We start from the raw sequence: 24,569 nt of genomic DNA on the forward strand, positions 1-24,569 counted from the left end.
GTGTGGTAGAAAACTGCCATTACAAACATCACATTTTCAATTGGCACACAACACATTTTCAATTGAAATGACCATTACATTTGCACAGATATTTTGTTTTACCGATAAAACTATACAGCATACAAACATCAATGTGCGGAAATGGCATCACATAGGGTATGGATTTGATTAAATCATAATAAAACGTTTGGTTCCACCATACTTCAAAATTACAAAACAAAATTGATTAATTTATTCTTTCCTAATTCTGATATATTCTTAAATATCTGCACAGTTCATGTACAAACTTCTAAATTTTGCTGTGTGGTAGAAAAAAGCCTTTCCTTTCACAACCCCAGCCAGACTGTCACATAAATCTACTCACTTTGAAGTCAGCAAAAGTAAAGTAAACACCAAGCTGCCTCGAAGAAAGAGCCTGACCTTTGGACTCTGGCTTTGAATGCACAGCAATTGTGACAAGATAAATACAAAATGTAAAGGCCTGTTTACGGAACACGAGCTCTCCTGGAAAAATACAAGGAGTCAGGTAAATAAGCTACGCTCCACGGGAGGGACTAAATCAAGCTGGACAGACTAAAACAAATACAGCCAGCAAATAGAAAGCAGGAAACTGTGAGTTACAAAACAAAAGCAATGGTAAGTGGAATGCATTCCCAGGAAAGCTTTCAGAATTTCCCTAAGACGTCTTTAGCAAACCAGACAGCTCTGCTGTTCGGTAGGATGCAATCTAAAAAATGACCTGGGGTACGCATGTAAAGCACTCCATTACCTTGAGGTCAAGTTTTCCCTATATAAAACTGCAAAAAACAAAAAAGCAACCAATATGGGGGTCTTTTGGAGTTATCTGATAAGAATATGATGCAGACAATGATTCCTGTTACAGAAGCATCATACCACTACCCCTTTTGGAAGTTAGTTTGGTTGATGTGACCCCATTTCCTAATACATGTGTTGGAAAGGAAATGTTCCCTGCATGGTGACTCATGTACACCCCTAACCTGAGTGCCCCAAGCTGCATGGATATCTGGATTCCCAGTACTGATTTTTAGTCATGGGCAAACACAGGTCATACGTGTGTGGTTTGGCCTAGGCCAGCCTCATGGTAAAGAGGTCTGCTTAGACTGGGAAGGGCGCACCAAGTCTAATAATCGTGAAAATAGAGGGCTGTTGCCCTTACCTGGAGTTAAGTGATAAGGTCATGGTGGTGGCAGCATACCAGTTTTTTGTTCAATAGAATCACACGTGACCAGGCCTTTTCACCTTTGACAGTAGAGTGAGGCCTACTGGCCCATTTGCATAAGGTTCTGTTGCTGTGCACTTAATCCTTGGCATGCATGGATGTTGTGCAGTGCTGGACAACATGTGATACTTGTGTGCTCTTGCTGAGAAAATGTGTTATACTTGCATGTATGTGCTGGGTTGCACATGTGGGCCTGGGGATGGTACATAACATGGAGGACAGTGGGTTCCATTTTGGAAGGACAGGGCCGGCAGAGGCTGATGAGGTGACGATTTCATCCCACAGAAAGGATGTGTGTTGCTGACATATCTGAGAGCAGTGATGGGGTCGGGTAACACACGTTGCAGGGAGAGGAGCAGAGCATCCTTTTTGCACATCAAATATCTCTTTGATTGCCGGAAGAGATATTGGTTAGTGGGGCGTGGGCTCATTGGGAGATGGTAGGACTGATAAGGATCTCACTACCAGGAAATCTGATAGCGAGGAAGGCTTAGTCCTATGAACTTTTATGGTGCTTACTTCAGTGGAGCTTGACAGCCAGGTGTGATCCGCGGTTAATCTCTTGACCTGTGTTGTGGGTCACTTAGAATTTGAACCACTCCCGCTATGGCTGACTGTCCCTTTGACAAAGGGCAGTTCATAGGAGAGAGCACTTTAAAACACGAGTTTCAAAGGCTAACACTAATTCACATATGTGAACAGTAACGTCTCTTCTGGAAAGGGAAGATCACCAAGACATTGTCCTGATGGAACCAGGACTGGGGGCCAAGGTCTGCCAGTCTCTCTGCTGGGTGAGAGGACATCAACAAGGAGGTCAAAACCATTTGCCCTGAGTCTGGAGCATCAGCCTTCTACCTGGTTGCTAAGACCAGAGCCTCCTGTGAGGAGGAGAAGCACCTAGAGTCTTCCTGCCTGCCAATACCAGAGTACCCTGGAAGTAGCTCCCTAGAAGGAGCAGCCCTAGAAAAATACTTAATTCAGAGGGTCTACAATAGCCTTAATGAAGAAAGTCACTTTGCAATGACAGTACAAACATTTCTTTGAGTGAGTTAAACCAAAATAGAAAATACATATTTGATAGAGATGTACTTTTTGAAACTAATATGCAGATGTTTGAAAACAACATGGTTGAAAGTCCTAAATATATTTAAGCAGTTATTTTAATGATAGTTCATACTGAGTTGTGGAGATTTCTAGCTTTTAGTACTTCCTTTTATTTTATTAGTCATGTGTAGGGATTTGAGTATGATAAAACATCTGCTGGCATTGCTGTTAGTAACCCCTGTTATGCATTGGGGATGTTAATGTTCTACTACAATATCACATTTTACATATATTCCCGCCAACATATTTATCCAGAACATAACTACCACAATATAATGAAGGGAAGATTAGAAGGGAAGTATAGATTTAAGTTTTGAAACTCCCCATCTGTTTATCTTGAAAACATACAAATCTTCAAGGTATGTAGATGTTGAATTTAAAATAGGAAATCTCTACTAACCTATATGTGCCTTCATGATATTTTACTGCTCAACATACGTTCTCGCACTCGAGATACACGACGGGCTGCTTTGAAGAAGAATTTGTCTCTAAACACGCTCGTGATTTGGAATCGTACGAAGATCCCTCATAAATGGTGAGCTGGATATCGAACTCTGAGAACAGATATTACTCTTTTCTCATGTAGGATGGAATTATCACCACATAAAAAAGGTTTTTACCAAAGATATTGAAGCCTTGAGAAAGCCGCAGGACGATTTTCCATTGTATGCCACGACAAAGGACATTGTGTTGCCCCGGCATGTGGGCGCTTTAGTCGAAGACTCAATGCGCCTGTTGGGGTCCATGTTGACATGTGGGCCATTGTCTCTTGAAGTGCTGTAGCCAGTGCCCCTGGGAGCCAGGATTGGGCCACCATGAAGGATAGGCCATCGCCTGTGTATGTGTTGAAGACAGTGACCCCAAGTGCCAGAACGGGGAGGTTACTGTAAAGTGTAGGCAGTTGCCTGTGGGAGCACTGTAGTCAGCGATCCATGTACCTGGACTGGGCCACCATGGAGATAACACCATTATCTTGGTTGTTGTGCCAAGAATGCTATAGAGACCACTTACCGATTGCTGCTGGAGCTACCACAGGGAGTCTGTCACCAACGTGGGCCCTCCTGGAACTGAGAAAGGCCAAACACACAAATTGGGAAAGGACCACAAGGGTTCGCAGACCCACGGAGCGGAGGGTGGGACTGGAATCACCCTTGTCCTCCTGTGATTGCTGACTGCCACTGGGTCATGTAAGACTATTTCTGGCCATTTGCGTTGCTAAGGACTTGCACAGACTTAGAGCCGATGTGTGCTTTCATTAATACTCCTTTTTTTCAGACAGGCTGGTATTTGACTGGATAGTCGCCTTATTGTTGCTACTCTGTGTGTGTTGAGTTGTGAGCCATTGTTTGCGAAGCACCTAACTTCTCTTAAGAGGCTTTGACTTCCCGACCCGCACTACCACTGACAGTGAAGTGCTGGATGGAGTAGCACTTCGAACTACACAAAAGGTGATGGGAGACTACTTGCAATAAGTCTAAGCACTGGCAATCACTCGTGGTGGCACCTCAACCCATTGTTTTTCTTGCTTACCATGCCACCTCAGTTTGGACCCAGCCATATGCAAACCCATCTTGCCTTGCTCCTCATTGGAACAGCTCATCCCAGACTGCCGAGCCATGTCCTCCCTGAACCGGAATCAAGAATTCCGGAACCGGGTATTGCCCTAGATATGGGCTCCTCAGTTGGGTACACCTTAGCTCCAGTAAAACAGTGAGCACAGGACCCACATCTGAGCACACCTATGCCAATTAGAGCAGTACATGAAACAAACAAAAGGTAATGGTAGCTACTTGCATTAAGTCTAACCACTGGCAATAGCTGGGGTAGCACTCCAACCCATCGTTCATTTGTTCACCATGCCACCTCAGTTTCTACCCAGCTATATGAAAATCAGTCTTGACCCTGCTCCAGTGGGTACAGTCCAGCTTGATCTGGCAAGCCAGGTCTTCCCTGAAATGGAAAACAAGCCACCCAGGACTGGTTTTCCCCTAGTTATGGGTTCATCAGCCCGGTACAGCTTGGTTTAAGGGACACAGTGAGTACGGGACTCGCGTCTGGGTAGCACATTGCCCAGTTACTCAGGATGAATAGTAGGTCAGGCCCCGTGGCATCAGTAGTAAAAGGCCTCAGCATCAGTATCTTCTGCTTGACCCCTGGCCATCTGTAAGGGTTCCTGACAGTATGGTAGGGTAGTTGGCCTGTAGATGGGCCTCCTAGGAGTTTGGAAGTCGGAAAAAGGGCACCTGATTTAGACATCTCTCTCTAATCTGGTATGATCTATAGTTTACTGTCAACGAGTGCACCTTTTTACCAATTATTATAAAAGTAAATAATAATTAGCTGTTGTGTGCTTCACTTTACCTTTTGATGGGGAGAGGACCATGGCTATGTTAGTCTGTAGTTAATTTTTCGATTGTGTTCTTGAATCTGTGGCAGAGTAACTAGTGATGTTTGCTTTGTATTTAAGTGGACCTGAAGGTAAATAACCCTGGAAAAGTTCGGCCTAGTCTGTCCTACTTATTTGTATCTTAATTACTTTTATTTTTATTTTTTGTAGTTTTTAATTGAATTTTGTTCTCAAAGCTTGCAAATCACCAACTACATTCACTTTCAATATACAAATGGACATGGAGGAGAATCAGTTATGATCAGAAGGATCTTTATCATTTTAAACCCATAGAGCGTACCGTTATGTAATTTATTTTTGGGGGGAGTTTTATATAGCGCAAACTCGACTCCAAGGTATCAGAGCACTTTACATGAGCACCAGTTGCATTACAGACGGACACATTCATTTTGGTAGGCATGGGGAGATTAAGTGATTTGCCCAGAATCACAGGATGTTGAGCATCCCTGCCCAGACTCGAACCCAGTTCCCCAGCTTCAAGGGCGACCGCTCTAGCCGTTCGACCGAAGCACTGAAGAATTGAACAACTGAGTCGAACTTGCTCCTGAGCCAAACTGGTAGAATTCCAACCACCAGTCAGATGAGCTCTTTAAAACCCTCTGTTAGCTGTGTGCTGCTTCAGCCCCGCAGGTTGGGAGGCCGGGATGACTGCAGTTCATTGAACATATGTGCTCAGAGATGTGGAGCTAGCCCTTCGCAGGTCATGAAGAATGGTTTGTCTTTTTAGTACACACTATTTGCCCTAGGGTTTGCCACCTGGCAGGCATTACTGAGTGGTACTCCATGTCTCTCTCAGAAGGATGAAAGTCTGGGCCAGAACTACTGAGATTCCGTTCTGTGACTTGAAGGTTCGAGGTAGATTTCTTCAGAGAAGGCACTAACCCCTGAGTTTTCTTGTCTGAAGGAATGTTTGATGGACTGCATTGTGATTATTCAAGGTTATTTTAGTGCTGGGTCAATATATTCTGAGTCACCGGGAAAAGGTAGAACGATGCTGAGCTGGAGATTAAACTCAGTACATCCCTGGTTAGTGCTGATGGATGGTGAGGGAACAGGTAAACAGGAGTTCGGGTGAGAATTCGGAAGAGCTAAGTAGCTAATGCCACCAAATGACCTAAGAACAGTAAAAGAGGTGCAAGCATCTTGATGATCAAGCAGCTCCTGGGGGACAAGGCGCTGGATTCAAAGGATTCCCGCAGTATTTAATAAAAAGATATTTTATCTCTGTCCATAGACTCTTATGAAACACGTGTCTGGAGTATATGGTACGTTTTTAAGGTAAAATGTAAACGTGACTAACCAGGTCCTTGGCGATTACACATGCATTTAGGCGGGTCTCTTGTGACTCATTTGTGCAGTGTGATAGTTACCAGCCCCTCAGTACCTCAGGTAGGCCAGTCTGGCAGGCAGCAGTGGATATGCAGGTATGCATTCAGTACATCTGGACTCGAGCCAGAGAGCAGGTACGTGTTCTGGCTGAGCTCCTCGTGTGGTTTGCTGGTGCCTTTCCAGCTGAGGTGTCTTACAAAATGTCCAGGAAGGCTGGATAGAGCAGGTTCCTCTCTGAGAGGGCTTGGTACAAATGAGCCAACCTGTTTGAGTTCCTCCTGTTCTCTTGCATGTCAGTGCGGTCCTAGATTCTGTCATCACAGGTGGTATTGCACCTCGCTACACAGGTAGAGTGTGTTTGCGGCATGTATCAGTGATGCTGTGATGAGGCTCAGCTGGAGTTTTGGTATCAGCCAACCTTGTGTTCCAAGTCTAGGAAGGGTAACAGCATGAGCTTCCTCTCCATAGCACCTTCTAACTCCAGGTCAGAGGCTGCAGATATGCAGAGTTCTCTTTGAGCTCTGCCTCCTGTATAAAAGAGCTTCTGTGTCTTCGACAACACGCCATGAAGCTGGCGCGGTCCCTGCCTCCTCAAACGTTAAAGTCTGGAGGACTCTACCATGGCCATGACTCTACCATGGCCATGACTCTGCCATGACTCTACCATGACCATGAGTCGATCATGGCCATGACTCTACCATGACCATGAGTCTACCATGGCCATGACTCTACCATGACCATGAGTCTACCATGACTCTACCATCACTTCACATATTTGCTCTCTCTCCATCTCTGGAAATATGAGAAGAGACCAGCTGTGGTGGCCTCCTTTTTAGCAAGACTGGTCCCATCGAACCCCTATATAAACAAAAATATCCATAGTTTTCTTCTGTTTTAGTGATGCCAAGTGAGACTTTTTGTGTATTCGTTAAGACAGACAAGGACCTGATCTCCACGTCTCTGCAGATCTGACAAATGTTCAAACATTAATCTCATACAAATGCTGCAAATGTTCTTCATAACCTTTCATTTTACCAAAAATCACTACATATTTTATTCATCTTAGATCTTCAGATATTTTCATCACTTTTTAATTTTATGTAGGACATTGTGTTCAAAGTAAATTTAATCATAGGTGTGAGTTCCTCTTTTATGAATGTTTCTTTTTTGACTACAAGCTTTTTATTGGTTGTGATTTGGAGGTTTCATTTCATTCAAAAGTAAGCACCAGGGGTCTCGTAAGGCTTTTACAAATTTGTTGTCCTTGTTTCGCACTAATGTTTTATTCATTTGTCAGGTTGAGTTTATGCAGAACAGAAGCCGCTGACAACAATGTTGTCTTTGTATCCACAAGAAAGAGGATTCTGGTAGTATATATATTAGTCCAGGTACAGGGAGAAAAAAAAAACAATTCCATTCATAGACTGGAAGTAACGAATCAATATTGTCAGGTTAAATAACTTGTTTTATTGCTTTGATATAACAAGCTGGCTAGACAATACAGAATACCTCTCCTACATCCACTGGCCGGTGAGGAGCAAGCGAGGGGAAGAATACATCGATGGGGACAGTGATAGAAATGGATTAGACTGTAAAGAGATGGTAAAGGGGCCAGCAATCAACTCTTCCACTTAGTGAACATATGTTGTTGCCTGTTTGGTTCTGTGAGGGTACACGCAATATGTATCCTATACATGACCACGTAGGTACACCGGCTATGTCGATTCTCGGAATTCCTTTGTAAGGAACTTTAAGCATGGACCCCATGCTTTGTCAATTTGGGATAGTCTCTGTTCAGATACAACTGTCAATTTTTACATGCCCAGTAGGTCCCAAATTTTATGATGCCAATCGGTGTGATTTGACATCTTGGTCGTGCCCCAGCGGGCCAGGAGGGCCGGTTTGGCTGTTCATAAAGTCAAAGTGCTAGCCGGCCCCAGCACAGAGGTTAGGGTACTAGGGAGACCAAATAGAACATTGCTCAGGAGCCTAGGAAGCACAGTGTCATGCATTTGATGAGTGGCATGAAGGACTTCGCTCCAGTACTGGTGTATCATAGAGCAGTGCCCATAATGTGTGTCTGGGTTCCCACCTGCCCACACCCTCTCCAACAGCTTGCATCCCCCCTGCTTCCACTGAGCTGTAGGTGTTGGAGTGTAATGCCAACAATGCATCAGTTTGAGGATTGTCTGTTTGCCGGAGGCGCTGCACGACTATGTGTTCGGCCCCTTTCTCGATAACTGACCACTACTTAGGTGTGAAAGGGCGTTTGCTTTCCACTTCCCATCGCAGCTGCGCTGTTGATTTAGCACAGATTTGCGGGTCCTTGACAAAGGCATAGATATCAGAAAATAAGTGTTTGTGCATGTAATGAGTAATAAGCCATTTTTCAAATGGTAGCAATGGCCTGCTAAGATGTGGATGTATAGAGAGCTGTGTGTCTAATTGCCGTGTATTGCCAGTGTGCTGTTGAGGGTATTCTATAATTATGTTGGATCTGGTGGGAATCCATTAGCCCTGCATGGTTGAATAGGTCGCCTAGTCCCTTACTATTAGCCTGCTTCCACAGTAGATATTCGGAGCCCTGACAAGCTGGGGGGAAATTGGGGTTCCCAATAATCGGGGTTTGGGAAGAGATGCCGGTGGACAGCTTCTTTGGTAAGTGCACCCTATCCCAGGTACCTATGGTAGCCCGAAGTACAGGAGAAATGTTAATCCTAGGTGGCCGGTATGGCTTGGGCAGTCAAGGCATCTTCCACACATGAGTGCTGGCAATTGCCTGATCAATGAAGCACTAGTGCTTTTCTGTAGTGGGCCTGTCCCATTCCACTAGCTAGAGCAGTTGTGCAGCCTTGTGTGATGTGAGGGATCTCAAGGCCTTCTTCCGCAGAGACAAGTATGCCTGTTGCTTGGCTATGCATGCTTTCTTCCCCGCCCATATGTAATTCTCTATAAGGTGTTTCAATTTGCCTGGAACTTGTGGTAGGGGTTGTAGAGGAAGAGTTTGCATAATATGCAAGATTTTAGGCAGGAAGGTCGTTTTCATTGCAGCAAATCGCCCCAACCAGGACAGAGTGTAGTTCTTTCAGGTCTGTAACCATATTAAGAACAAGAAATCCTTGTATTTCAGATCTGCTCTCGACAACGCAAAAAACAGACCCAAGGAGCTCTTCAGTATTATTAAACAACAAACTTCCAAACCGGACTCCTCGCTTGGAGAGGCCTCCAAAGAACGTTGCGACAACTTCGCCAACTTCTTCAATGACAAGGTCTCCAAGATCGAGCGCTCTCTGGTCATCAACTGTTCTCCCCGACCCTATAGCAGCATGGGGGGGTGCTTGGTAGCGCTCCACCACCAAATACTAAACCATGGTCACTCTTCCAGCCCATTCTAGAAGATGAAATAGTCAAACTTATCTCCACCTCGAAACCTTCCTCTCATACCCTGGACCCCCTTCCTGCTCTTCTAACCAAAAAACTGAAACTCTCCCTAGCCCCACTTTGGTGCAGGATCATCAACAGCTCCTTAAAAACCGGAACCGTCCCAGATTGCCTGAAAGTGGGACAAGTCACCCCATTGCTAAAGAAACCAGGCCTTGATACAAATGACCTAAATAACTTCAATCCCGTCTCCAATCTTCCTCTCCTTTCCAAAATACTGGAAAGGTGTGTTCTCCAACAACTAACACAGCACTCAATACCAACCTCCTTGACTCACATCAAGGGTGTAGCACGGAAACTGCAATCCATAACATAATTAATGACATACACAAATCACTGGACCAAGACCAATGCTGCATCCTCATTCTCCTCGACCTATCTGCAGCATTCGACACAGCTGACCATTTCTTCTCCTCAAAGCCCTCGAAGAAAGGGCTGGACTAGACGATGTGGTCCTCAATTGGTTTTCTTCTTTCCTGCATAATCGCCAACAGAGAATCAAAATGAGAAGCTTTGAATCCGACCTTCATCCAGTCAATAGAGGAGTACCACAAGGTTCAGTGCTCTCCCCTCAACTCTTCAACATCTACATGGAACCCCTCTCCACCCTACTCAGGAAAGTTTACATCCCCTTCCACCTCTACGCAGATGATACTCAAATCTATTTGGAAATCTCCTCCGCTAAAGACATTCATAGACTCAACGAAACACTAAAGGAAGTCGAATGCTGGCTGTCAAGCAACCATCTAAAGCTGAACCCTGACAAAACTGAATTACTCCTCATCTCAAACAAAGAAGAGAACCCACAAATGATCGAATGGCTAAAAGATATAGATGCGCTCAATAAGAATCTCTCCCTAGCGGACTCTGTCAAATCACCAGGCATCACACTTGACTCCAAACTAGATCTGACCAAACACATCAAGATCTCGGCTAAGAGCGCCTTCCTTAATCTGAAGCTACTAAGCACAATAAAAACTTTCATTCCACCCAATGATCTCAAACAAGCCACCCAAGCATTGGTGTTATCAAGACTTGACTATGGGAATGCAATCCTCTTTGGAATACCCAAAATACATCTTGCTCCACTGAAAACAACCCTCAACGCGGCTGCCAGAATCGTCACTGGAATAAAGAAATTTGACCACATCTCTCCGGCACTAAAAGAACTCAAATGGTTACCAATAGAATTGCGGGCGAACTTTAGAACAGCCTGCCTCACCCACATAGCCCTTCACACTGGCAAACCTGAATATCTGGTGGCCAAACTTAAAAAAGCGGGTCAGAACAGGAACCTCAGAAGCTCGAACACCCTACTCCTGATCCCACTAAAAACACGAAAACAAAAAACCAAGGACCGGTCTTTTGCCGGGAATGCACCCAACATTTGGAACTCTATCCCCCCTGACATCAGAACTATTCCTTCTTTCCATAAATTCAAAAGTCAGCTCAAAATCCTGTTCCTTGATCGCTCCTTAACTATCAAATAGGATCACCCTGGAATGTCCTAAGAGATTCTGCTCCCCGCCCGGACAGGGATGGCCAAAAACCAAAAACCATGTAATGGATCTCTCCCTCTTCCTCCTACTGTGACTCACACCTTGAATGTCTCTTTGCACTGTATTGTACTTTGCTATGCTCTGTTTGCTTTCTTTGCACCGCCTTGTAATTATTGTGAAGCGCTCCGATACCTTGCGGTCTGGCTAGCGCTATACAAAACTTCCAATGTCATTGTTGCTTTCAGCTGTCTGTGTGGGGTGGATTTGTAGGGCCAGTACACCACTACCTGTGTGACCCATGGGAAGGTAAAGAGGCACTTACGGGTGGTTTGGTTGGTTCGCAGAACCGTGAGGTTGAGTATTTGCGACTACTGAAAGTTGACTTAGATCCCAGAGGCCCTCCCAAAGGCCTGTAATTCAGTCATGAGTGAAGGTAGAGATCTGAAAGGATGTGTCAAAGCTGCGATAACATCGTCCGCGGAAAAGCCTAGTTTGTGGTCCCTCACTCGCATGAGAATACCCAAAATTGTGAGGTTTCTATGGATACTTCAGCAACGGGCTCCATATAAAAGGCAAAAAGGAGCAGTGACAAAGGGCATCACTGCTGAGTGCCCCAAGCAGTTTAAAAGAGAAGAGATGTTAGGCCATTAACTTGGATGGTCGCCTGGGGTCCTCTGCAGCTGCACTGTATCCATTGTCTAAACCAATGGCCAAAGCCCATCTTTTTTGAGTACCAATGGTAGCTAAGGCCAGTGGGCCCGGTCTGATGCCTTTTCGTCATCAACCAAAAATAGGAGTGCAGGCACTTGGAAGCGTTGAGTTTTGTCCGGGAGTTGGCAGAGACGTTTGGTGTTGTTGCTACAGCCCCTTTCGGGTATAAAACCTGCCTGATCTAGGTCCACAAAATAATGCATATAGGTGGCTAGGCGAGCCGCCAGTATAGTAGTGAAGATCTTGGTATCTACATTCAAAAGCGGGATCGGCCTATATGATGAGCAGTGTGCTGGATCTTTACCTGGTTTGAGCAGGACCGTGATGTTGGCTGCTTTCATGGTATCTCTTAGAAAGCCTGAATCACTGAAAGAATTGTACAATTGCGCGAGGATAGGGACCAATGAGGAGGCAGCAAGTTTGAAAAGGTCAAGGGGATAACCCTCCTTCCCTGGGGTTTGCCTAGTTGGAGGTGGGAAATCGCTGCCAGAAATTTATCTATTTGTATGTCACGATCCATATTTAAGGCATGTTAGAACTCTAGGTGTTCTATGGGAGCCAACTCTAAATAGGAGGTAGTAGCCCTCTCTGCTAGGTCTTCAGCCGAATATAAATTTACATAGAAATGCTAGGTTAAATAACGTTAAAGATTGAAAACTAACTTGTCAAATAATTATTGGGGTGGTTCAACAATATCAATCTCAGTCTTCAAAAAGATGTAAAGGCCTACATCTTTGCAACAAGAGATGATCTTAAAGAAAAAGTGCAGCCAATAAGTCAGAAGCTCATGCTTCATCTCAATTTACAGGGGACTATATAGTAAGAAACACCCGTGATTTATCCCTGTCTACACCAGTGTTTAAACTGTCATAGCAGAAGACCGAATCTAAAACCCTAGTTTCAATGAAATTATATTGTAAAACTTCAGGTTGTTGTTTAGGATGAAACTGGAACGAGATACCCTGTTTGCCCACTGGCAAAAAACATTTTTGCCATAGGACATTGTCTTTCCCCAAAGAGATGCAAGATGCCTCCTCAAATGGCAATGGATTGTCACTGAACATGCCCCGTTCTCCATATTTTAAGCCATTCAGATCACTGGTCCGACTCATCACCTGAGGGTGGATGTAGACTGTTTCGGCACCTACAGCTTTATGTTCAAAATAAACTTAAAGATTGTCATAATTTTAGATATCTAAACGTCTGCCCTAGTGTGTTACGATAGTTCCATGGGCATATAGTGACTGCAGAATAAGCAGGATTGGGGTGAAAAAAGAGAATACCAATGTATTGGTCCACATGGCAGGCAGAATCTATCTTAGGGACAAAGCCCAGACTGAGCTGTCTTTGGAGACCTGTGGATATCAAGGACACAGACTGCTCTAGTCAACATGCTGCACTAAACACGACCAAACACAGTTTTCATCAACAGAAGTTTCAGTGACCTCTCCAATATTTTGATTAGTGATGCTTATTAAAATCAGACACCAAGGACAAGCAACTAGGAAAAGAGGAGGAGTGCACCAGCTACTTAGACAATAAATAAAACTTGAAAGGAGACAGTGAGCAAAGGTATGTACACCCCAAAACTCCCCCCGTAGACTTTTAAATGATGGATGACTGTATATAGGTCAAAATCAAATCTTCACTGGAGCAGAACTTATCAAGACCCTCAAATTACCTATAAAGACCCCAACTGGTAATCATGTGCTTACAGCATAGATGATCATCTAGCAGCCACAACGGGCAACGCTGCACTTATGATGGGTTAGTTATTAATAAAGCACCGGTCTTTGACAAGCGTAATAGTTAGCAGGCCGTGGGAAGAGAACAAGTACTCTCAGTAGGCATGAGATGCCCAAAAACACCCATTGAGAAGCTGCCTGGGGGCAAGTAACAATTGCATCCATCTCTCTCCTATGGCTACCAGAATTACAGTAAAAGTTTGGTAAGGTATACATGTAGTACTGCAGGGGACAACACAGAGCTTCCACCCTCCGAACCCCTCCCTCCCTCCCCCCTCCTCATCCCAATCCCCGCCCCTCCCCCTGCCCACCACCCCCCCAGGTTCTGAAAAAATGGAAATGGGGATTAGGATCATTCCACTTTTCTGCAAACATATTTACAGAAAGATTCTGAAAATGGTTGCAAATGTAATTGAGGGAAGTCAGTAGCCCTGAAATGAGAAAAATCTGCTAAGGAGTTATCCACTCCCCTTATGTTGATAGTAGGTATATCATCCAGCAGGATTATAACCCTCTAGGAAGATACTGGATAATCCATCTCTGATAGTGCTCAGTGATGCATGTTCTCCTATTTGTGTAAGGAAGCTTTCAATAATATATTGAATATGCAAAAAAAAATGACCTTGATCGAGGATTTCCGTATTGAGAGACAGGTGAATTGATGACAATTTCTTGAAGTTCAAAGACTAGTTGAATCCCTCCATCGGACTTGGAAGAATTTACCAACCTAGCCCGCACACATTGTTTTGACATTTCTGTTGTGAGAATTATTAGGTAAGGGAGACTTCAAGATCTGTTAGCCCTAACCACTATCTCCTTCTGAATTCTTCTATAACTTCTGAAGTATCCCCAGTATTCCTCCCATAGGGACCATAATGGCATAGTCAAGCTTTTGCAGATGCTTTCAGACAGCGAGAGGAATGACTGTTGATAGTTCGTCTAGAGGAGTCCTCATTATTATACTGTTTTTTACACTGCTCAGACCACATTGGACACCAAGATTAAAAATCATGTTACAAAGATGAGGAAAATGTTTTGGCTTTGATGAGGGCTTGTAGTTGATGAGTTAGGCTGTGTTTCCTTTTGCTAATAGACAGATAAATGAGATTGTGTTTTTTTGTATCCAAGCAAACAGACAATAGCCAGAAAGTGGGTAATTAAATTAAATAGGCAAGAAGCATTCACAAAACCTCTTTCATTTTAAATAAGCGGAATAGTGTTTTACTTATGTGACCACTGTCACCCCGAGGTATAACTTTACTGTCAGGAACTTCCTCACCAAAGAGAATTATTTATGGCCAAATTAGTGGCGATTTGGGGAACAGCAAGAATTAAGCAGAAAAGGTCAATTTTGGCAAAATCGTGTACAAGTTTTAAAAATGTAAATGCTCCTTCCCAAGGTAATTGTTTAAATCCGATGTTTCATTAACACAGTATACATGTAATAAATAATGTGGTATAAGAAAGCTTGAATGTAGAATAGCAGGGAGAAAAGGAATAGGAAGAAAATAATGAACAATGGTTATAGCAAGATAGCAAATCCCAGACAGCTTTCAATTCGGTATGGCACACATTCATTCCTGAAAATAGTATTCTTTTTAGGCAATGGCAAATATTAACTGCTGAAAATGTGAAACCTTGTGACCTATGACAAACAGTAATTGCTAAAAATTGTGATCTGTGTAGAAAAGGTAGAACAGAGGCTCTTAAGTAGGATCAGGCCATTGTTTTGGTAGTAGTAAGATAAGGCCTCCTTTTGTCACCTGGCAGCTTGCTAAGAGTTGTGAATGGCTTCCAGGAAAGGGAACTAAAGAGCTTGGCTGGGAGGAGGTGTGACCATCTCCTGACCGAATCGCCTATGGGGATGTGCCCACCAATTGTATAACCTTCAAAGGGGTATTCCCTCTCACAGGTAGATATACCACATGCTTAGACCATTGTCCACTTAGCCAGAATGGCATCAACCCTTGTGGAGGGAAACCTGTTCCAAAACTGGTTTCCTCAGGGAGTTTCTCATTTCTGTAGACATACCTCAGGGGTGTGCCGTGAGCTCTAATCAGGGGAAGAAAGGTTCTTCCATGTTGTATTTTGGCAGAGCAGGGCACTGTGTGATTGCTTGGGCCCAAACCCTCCAGAAAGTATGTCAAAACTGGCAGGGTTGCCCCCGAGATTTTTTTCCTATTGTTTAGGCAGCCACCTCCCACCCAGGAGCAGGTGGCAGGCAAAATAATGGCGCTCCTGGGTACCTTTTCAGAACACATTGCACTGAGGAAGACAGAAGAAGGACTATACCTGCTGAACGCGGACATAAAAAAAGATGAGTGCATCTGCCGTAACCCGTGCAGAGAAACCCCAACTGATGTACCAACTCCCACTGTAACCAAGGAAAGAAGACTTTTTGACTCTGACCCGGTGTAGTGCCGCCAAATAACCGCAGTTGGAGCTTTGTGCTTTTGGAGCTAGATTCATCTAAAAATTTGAAAAATCGTATCTCGGGTTACCTAAATCAATTTTTTGTCACTTTGGTGTCTATTTGAACATTGCATTTTACTCTTTTCTTTATAAATTGGAGTGGATTTGGTTTTGTGGTGTATTTTTGACTCATCAAATCTTTTGTTCTGATAAATGCTTTACAATGTTTTCTTCTTATGTAAGCCTGTTTGCTCTGTGTTACAGCTACCCAATGTTTGAGCGCAAATTGAAATGACTGAAACCTAACTAGCCCTAGTAAAGGATTGTTCCATTACCTGAAGAGGACTACCACCCACTTCAACAAATAATCCACTTTCTCACAGTAGTCATCTGCATTAAGTTTGATTAATACCTTTTAAAAAAAAGAAATTATTTGTCAAGGATTGGGTAATACATGATACAAACCAATACATCAAAGCAGTATCAATACTACATACAACCAATATCAAAGCATAATATCACAGATAGAATAAATAAGCAAGGAGCACATAGAAAATAAATACCAAATTACAAAATGGCGAGGCAGATCCACAATATATTAATGTCAAACATATGACTCTGGGACCCCACCCACTTATCTACACCGCGTTAAATATCTTGGTATTTCTGAGAATTTATCTAGAGCCAAGATCCCCATATTGTATTGCATTTAGCGACTGAGCCTATGCCTCTTGACTTGGCCAATGCCTGTTCCACATCATATGTCTGTCGGACTTGAAGCCACCAATCCATCACATTTGGGGGCTTTGGCGATATCCATTTTCGAGCAATAATCAGCCTTGCCGAGACTAACAAAATAGTTAATAGACCGCTGCTTTTAAATCCAGCATTACTGTGGCCCAGCATGATTTCCCCTACTCAGGGGTATTTCTAACCCCAATTGCTGATGGAGAACATTCTGAACATCCTGCCAAAATGTTTTTAGCTCTGAGCACGTTACAAACATATGTTTGATTAATACCAAGAGATTTCTGTAGATTTTGGCAGGTTGTAGGCATACGAGCTGGGTTAGTGCCTCTTTTCATGGTATGCATTGTTTCATGTGTTCCCAAATCGACTAATATGTTTTTGAATACAGTTTCCAACCTCTGAATATGAGCTTAAATAATTCGTGTAAAGTTGCCACAAATGTTATTACACTCTTTGAAGCCTTTACTACGCTGCAACTCCCAAGTGACATACTGTATGTTTGTTAAACGATGCATGTGTTAAAGGGAATGGAGAAGTATGACCACACATGGTCTTTGACCTTTCTATCACTTTATTCCTTATAGTGCAGAGTCTACCAATGATTCTCTCATTAAGCACTCCTCTTGAGTGGAAGTTCCTCACGTCCATTCCATGTCTTTTCATCCATGATGAGATGATGCAGACAGTGGAAAAATGATAGCAAAAACCAAGTAGAAAAAGATCAACGAGAAAACCAGGTGCAAGAGCAGGAAAATGATAGATATGCATGAAAGATCCATTGATGAAACTATGTCCACTACAATTAAAATTCTTGGAAGAACTCCAAGCAATAGAAGTCTCTTGAATGGCAAAGATCTTTTGATGTCTGTATGTATGTATTTGAGGTGGGCGAGGCTGCAAATTTACCAGGGTGAGCTGAGCCAGGGGTCGGCTCTGTCTCTAAGAGTTAGTGCACGGGCTGAGCCTTGAAAATATTTGGCATGTAAATCATGCAGTAGGCATCATGTTAAAATATGATACGGTGTCTTTAAAATTAAAAAAGTGTATTTCTTGAACACATGGAAGTATTCCTTCTTAGTACATCCAATTATAACTCTGTATTGAGAAGTATTTATTCAAAGTCGGAGAAGTTAACTGGGAAATATTCCTGTCTCTGCCCTGAGGATAATGTTATTAGTAAGCTAAAAGACAAGTCCGTAGTAATGTGTACCCTATATGTGGCCTAGATTCTTACCATAGATGAAGCAAAATTATAGGCTAATAAATCAAACACAAGAGAGGTTTTTGTGCAGCACACATCCTAAACTCGGGTATTTGAAAGTGCTCTTAAATAAGATAATGAACAAAAAAGATATTTGCTGAAATAATGTATTTCCATAGGGTCACAATAGTGTGGCAAGCAAGGAAGCCTAGATCAATCCCATGGTTTCCAGTGTCACAGTGTGCAATTTAGTCACTATATAGATATCTCTTTTTCATGTCAGAGTTTATTATTTTATCCTCAATCCTTTTAGGATGAGATTGGAGCCCAATTTGGAATAGAAATCCACATTTGTTTTTGCAGTATGGTTATGCAGACTGGGATTCAAACCTAGTTTCTCAAGGTGAGCAGTTGTAGCCACTTGGTCACATCCCCTTGTGTGAAAGCTTGGCTTAGGGCACAATTACGATGGCGGGCGGCCATAACGGTATGCAGGGCCGCCCGCCAGGGGTGCGGTGGTCCTGCTGTGCCGATTATGATGCGCCCGCCACACTGGCGGGCGCATCCTGCATATTTTACATTGCGGTGGGCGATGCTGCAAGCAACACCCGCCACAATGTAAAAACTGCATGTTGTGCATTTGCATGCACAACGTGACAGGCACTACACGGTGCCTGCCACCTTGTGCAAGCAAATGTCGGGGGTAACATGGGTACCCCCCCAACTGCACTCCCCAACACCCTGGGGCCCCCAACTGGCCCCAACACAAAAAACCACATGCCTTTCCATGGGGGCGATGGCCAATTGCCACCGTCATCATAATATTATGCATGTTTTCCGCTAGGTCGATGACTTGACCGGCGGAAAAGCAGCGGACGGGTTCCAGAAAGACCACAAGCAGACCCAGAGTTGACCATTGGGCTGGAGCCTGCCTCAAGCTTTCAGTGGCTCGGCCACCTCTAGAATGTAGCCAGTATTTATATAGTGTGAACTTAGCTGAAAGGCAGCAAAGCCATATACAAAATCAAAGACACAGTCAACATGTAATAGGAGTAGTAGTTTGTGTGAACCGTTACTGCATCTTCAAATAGTGTTCTATAAAAAAGGTTAGTTTTCAGCTCTTTCTAAATTTTCATCAGGGTTACAGCAGTCCTGATTACCTTCTTCTGAGAAGTACAAACATATTTTGTCCCAGCACTCCAAGGTCATCTGCCGGACGTCCCTGAAATGCCCCCTAACTCTCCTCCTCTACGAAAGGATGGAAGCGTATCATCAAGGCCATTGCATGCCTCCCTCCAGGAAACATAGGGGCAGTATTCATCACACAGCTCCTTTCCCCACTTATGTCTCCATACAGCCTGTGAGCAAATGCTCCCTATGTCAGGGAAAAGCGTGGTGAAAGGAGATAACCTCTACCGATCACCATGAAGAGGTAACGGAACTGCTTAAATGGTCTGTCCTATGTTGTCTCAGCAAGGCTCGGATTCAGCTGTACGTCACTAAGTGTCCATCCCCCCTTTCTAACCACCACCACTTATGGGTTCCTCCCTATGTCTCAAAACAGAAGTGGCTGTTTAGACCCTGCAGATACTTTTCAGGTGCTGGAAAAATGAATGAGCCACATAGGTCATGTATTGGACGGTTTTCTCATCTCATATGGTGGGTCCCCTCATAATACTTAGTAGTAAGACTATGCAATGCCTACTGTACTGCAGTTACTATGCTGTTAACCATTTCTTATGTTTGTGTGTCTAATGTAGTAATATATCCATGACATGATCCCTCTATTGAAAATATTGTTATGAATGTAGGAAAGAACTTTGTTGAAAATTATAATTAAAGTGGATATGTGAGTGTGCTTTTTTAGCTACAATATTGCAGGTTCAATAATGTTGTGCTTTTCTTGTTTTACAGATGCTTGTATGGTGCACTCATTTCAACGATTTTGCTTTTCATTCCAGGTCTATTGTACTATGCTGGGCATGGATATGAAAACTATGGTAACAGTTTTATGGTGCCTGTTGACGCCCCAAACCCATACAGATCTGCAAACTGCCTTTGTGTACAAAGCATCCTGAAGCTGATGCAGGAGAAAGAGACTGGCCTCAATGTATTTCTTCTAGATATGTGCAGAAAAAGGTATTTGGCAGGCGTTGAAGAGTATGGAATTGTTATGTGAACACTTTAATTCAGTGGACGTTTATGGCACATACAGTTTAACTTAGCAGCTGGGTGGGAAGGGATATTCGTAACAGTGGAGATGGGTAGGTTTGCAGGTGGGCGTTCATTTTGTGTGTTAAGCAGGTGCTTCTTCTCTGCTCTTTTCTCTAAAAATATGTGTGATTCCCTCCATGTTCCTAATCAGAACCAAAAGAGATATCATCTAGCAGGTAAGTTATCACCTAGGGGTCACTGGGTCTCAGTTTAAGGTCTAATTACTAAGACATTTTATTAAAGTTGGTAATATTGGACAACACGTTGTGGCATTATGTACGTTTCATCACCTATCACTTGCTCCTAGCACTGATGGCATGGAGTAAATAAACCTGCTTCACTTGACTCTGGCATTGATCTGGTGTTGAAAGGTAACCATGGTGCAGATTCCCGGCATCCATCTTTGTTTGAATTGACCGCCACATTCCACCATTCCTTTTTAGTGTTCCTCTTACCCCGTTCTGTCTCTCTCCTTTCCCAGGCCATTCCTAATTTTTATCTGTGGACTTACCCCTTCCTACCATTTGCCCATCCCTACCCTTGCACCATTTCTACCTTTCTCTCATACCCATCGTGGATGTAAAATGCCTTTACAGCGCCGGCAGAGCCATGCATACTGTTTACCCGCAAGCTCAACCATGCATGCCTAAACCACGCATATGCCTTGACCACACATACGCGTCAAGGCAGTGTGCGGTCTAGATGCTGGGATGGGCGGGCCCAGAAACAGGAAGAATCGGGAGAGGACGTGGTGAGTGGGTCAGGGTAGGTTTTAGGGTTCAGGGGTGTCGGGGTAATTTTTAGGGCTCAGAGGATGGGAGGTTGGGGTAGGTTTCAGGGGTCACGGGGGTTGGGGTAGTGTTTAGGGTTCGGGGCTTCGGGCTTGTGCTTAGGAGTCAGGGGTCGACAGTGTTTAGGGCTCAGGGGGTGTCGGGGAGTGTTTAGGGCTCGGGTTGGGGTAGAGTTTGGGGCTTGGGGGGTTGGGGTAGTGTTTAGGACTTGGGTTACTATTTAGGGCTCGAGGGGCAGGATTTTTTTTAGGACTCAGGGCGGGGGTTGGGGTGTGACCTTTACCACACATCCCTTTACCAGTCGTGCCTTTACCATGAAATTGCATGGTAAAGGCACGTGTGGTAAAGCAATGCATTGTTTAGACGCATCTGTTTTTAGGGTCGCGTAGTAGTACATAATTCAAATCCCCTTCTTCTTTGTCCAAGCTAATGGGAGCCTTTGATGCTCCTCACTTTTCTCGTCCATGCTCTGCGGTCTCTCCTAATCCACTCGACAATGTCTTATATACTGTTCACCTTAGTATTTAGGCCATTAACTTCTTTATTATCTAATCAACAAACTTTGCTTCCTTGTTTCGCTTAATTTGAGCATGCTTGCCAGGGAGATGGGCATATTGAGTGTATTAAGTCAGAATGCTGAGTTATAGTTTTTATATGCTCCAGGCTTGTTGTGAACACACCAACGCACCTGGATTCTGTAAGGCATTTTTTGCCCATGTTTTGTTGATTGGTCCAATTCTTTCCTCCGAGAAAGTGTGTTTAGTATGTGTGTGATAGCTAAACAGACAGCAATCCAGTTTGAAAAAATACAACCTATTGCCAAAATTGGGTTAGTTAAAAATATATATATATACATTCCGAAACAACAATTAATTTCAGAAACTAGGCATCCAATGAGTAAACAGGCAAATAGAAATACATCCACTGCCAAGTTATATCAAATGGCGCCCCGCCCCCCAGTTACTCAGGATGTCCAGTCTTATCTAGCCTTTGTGCAGATCCCACAACATTGGTTTATTATGGTGAGGGTTTGTTTGAATTATATCCCACTGATGTTCGGTTTTCTAATTAAAGCTTTGACTTTATGCGCCCATGGTGGGGTCTATAGAGACAGTCCTACACATTATTTTTCTGTACATTTTTATTGTAACAGAGGAGAAGATTTGTTGTCCCGCTACTGCATAAATATACTTTTAGACAATGCCAGTCAGCACTGTTTTTATTCGAATGCTTGATGACCCTTTGGATTGCCATTCTTTAGCTTAATTTTTCTGGTCCTCTTTGAAGAGCAGGAGATCACAGACAGACTGTGTTGCAAGAGACTAGAGTTGATAGTTTTATCTCATTTTTTTTATTGCAATACATTTTTATTTTTGATGGACTAAGCTCTTTGAAAAGATATATAATCAAAATTTTTCTCTTGAAGCTGCTATAGTGTTTTATGTTACTCCTGCTATTTTTTAAAAAACTTTTGCACAGTTACTGTTAATGCACAATATGGCGTCTTTTTATCCACCTTTTAGTTTGATTTTAGGATTGACCATTCTAAGCCTACTGTGATATGCATCTTATGTACTTTTTATGCTACGGAAAGGTACCGAAATTAAGTTAATTGATAAAGTAAGCATTATCTGGTGGGAAGGGCATAAAAAAAAGAACATAACATTTTATAAAAATAAATTCCATTGAAGCTATAGTGCAGTGGTGTTGCACAGTGAGGAAAACCATGGATGATGAGCTGTTTGAGGTGAGATCAAATCCCCATTCAGGAGGTTCAAAGCCTTTGCTGGATACAATACTGTAAAAAGCATCCAGTCACTGTGGGTACCTCTTACAACAGTGCCTCGATGCTGGTTTGATGTGTTTATCTCACCTCAAACTTCAGCGTGTTACTGGTTTGAAAGGTATCTAGTAAGTATGGCAGTGTTGCGCATTTTAATAATGCTGTTCCCTTTCTGTTTTATAGGAATGAGTATGATGACACCATACTGATCATGGAAGCCTTACGGGTCACTGCGAATATCGTTTTTGGATATGCCACGTAAGTGAGCTTTACAGCAAGAGCACTAGAATTTAGTGTGGAAGCCATGAAACTACTTCCTCTGGATCACTGCATTTCCTCTTGCAAGTATCCATTTTGATACTTCAATGCAATAAATAAATACAGACCACTTTTGTTGGTCTTTAGCAGTACTCTATATTGTCTCAACAGGGCATGGATACTCTACCACTCACCCTTTGTGTTTGTTATGATGTGGGGGTTCTACAAGTCGTTGTTTGTGGGAGAATGGGAGTACTGTATGGCATCTAAATACAAAGGAGCTAAAAGTGTGCAGTTGTACAGAATTGCAATAAACTGGGAAGAAAAGATAAAAGAATAATAGGTAATCAACAATTGCAACGGCAGACTCCAGGAAGTACACCTCCCACACAGTTCCTTATAGTAAAAAAGAATGTTGCACTTCATCCAAGGTGTCAGCCGTTGCTTGATTCCTCTGCTCAACAGAAATACGTAAAAGTAAACTACAGAATGGTGCACCCATGAAGACGTCCAGAATTTTTATATTAATTTGCTCCTTCATTGAAATGTTAATGTCTTTTCATAAATGCAGCCAGGGTACTAGCCAGCACGTTTCATGCAGTAAAACTGACCTTCAGCGGGGCTTATTTTTATATCTTCTTTATAAATGGTTTCACAAGAAGTCCAATCAAATGCTTGCCACCTTAATATCTTGACACAATAGTCACCCATTTCATGCTGGGTTCAAATTGTTCACCAACGGCCACACCTAAATCCATGTAGTTATTTAAAACGTTAGGTACCTCCTCACAAGGCGAATGGCAAATGCGTACTTCACGGGAAAAAAATACAGACCTCTTTTATTGGTCTTTAGCAGTACTCTGTTGTCTCAACTAGGCATGGAGACTATACCACTCATCATTTGTGTTTGGTATGATGCATGGGATCTACAAGTACCCGTTTATGGGAGAACGAGGAGTACCTAAAAATGATGATGGCAATAATGTAATAATATTTGACTGACAGTTCACAGTCTGGCCTCAAAAGAATCCAGGTTAAATTCTATATATATGTTGTAGATGGAAACCAACCATGAAATGCTGATATCAAAATCAATAGTCTATCCTGCTGCTGAATTTGGCACTAACATCAGATTATGTTTTGATAGTCCTTGAATGCCTTCGAGATCCTAGCCTTGCTTGTAAATGTGGGCCTCCTACCTTACCAGCACATGTTTATCTGTCCCGCACTTCCACACTATAGACTAAACAAGGCCTCTATGATATACAACAACCAACCCCTAACACAATTATAGACATCCTACTTTAGTTAATAAAAAATGTCCCACAGAGGAGCAGTACATTTTTTTGTAAAAAAAAAAAATTCCAATGATAAAAATCTGATATCTTTTCTTCTTATTTTAGATATAAATATATTATAAATCACATAAATTACATTCAACATATACAGTATTGTTTGAAATTAATCTCAAACAAGGAAGTCCCCATCATGTAGAGAGAGAACCAACTCAATTCGGTACATGTCTCCACAACAAACATAAACACAAACACAGAGACCTGTACCGATTTGAGTTGGTTCTCTCTCTACATGATGGGGGCTCCCTTGTTTGAGATGAATTTCAAACAATACTGTATATGTTGAATGTAATATATGTGATTTATAATATATTTATATTTTAAATAAG

General features: G+C 42.9%; 1 protein-coding gene across 2 annotated transcripts in view; it reads left to right on the plus strand.

Annotated features, from left to right (window-relative positions):
• MALT1 (MALT1 paracaspase) overlaps positions 1-24,569 on the plus strand; it is a 716,169-nt gene that overhangs the window by 594,178 nt on the left and 97,422 nt on the right. For both annotated transcript variants that reach the window (XM_078674893.1, XM_078674892.1), the window contains 2 exons: positions 19,801-19,978; positions 22,811-22,885. In XM_078674893.1, coding sequence (XP_078531019.1) covers positions 19,801-19,978; positions 22,811-22,885 — 253 coding nt within the window. The remainder of the gene's footprint in view (positions 1-19,800; positions 19,979-22,810; positions 22,886-24,569) is intronic.

Source organism: Lissotriton helveticus, chromosome 2_1 (genome assembly GCF_964261635.1).
Source record: "Lissotriton helveticus chromosome 2_1, aLisHel1.1, whole genome shotgun sequence".
Classification (NCBI taxonomy): domain Eukaryota; kingdom Metazoa; phylum Chordata; class Amphibia; order Caudata; family Salamandridae; genus Lissotriton; species Lissotriton helveticus.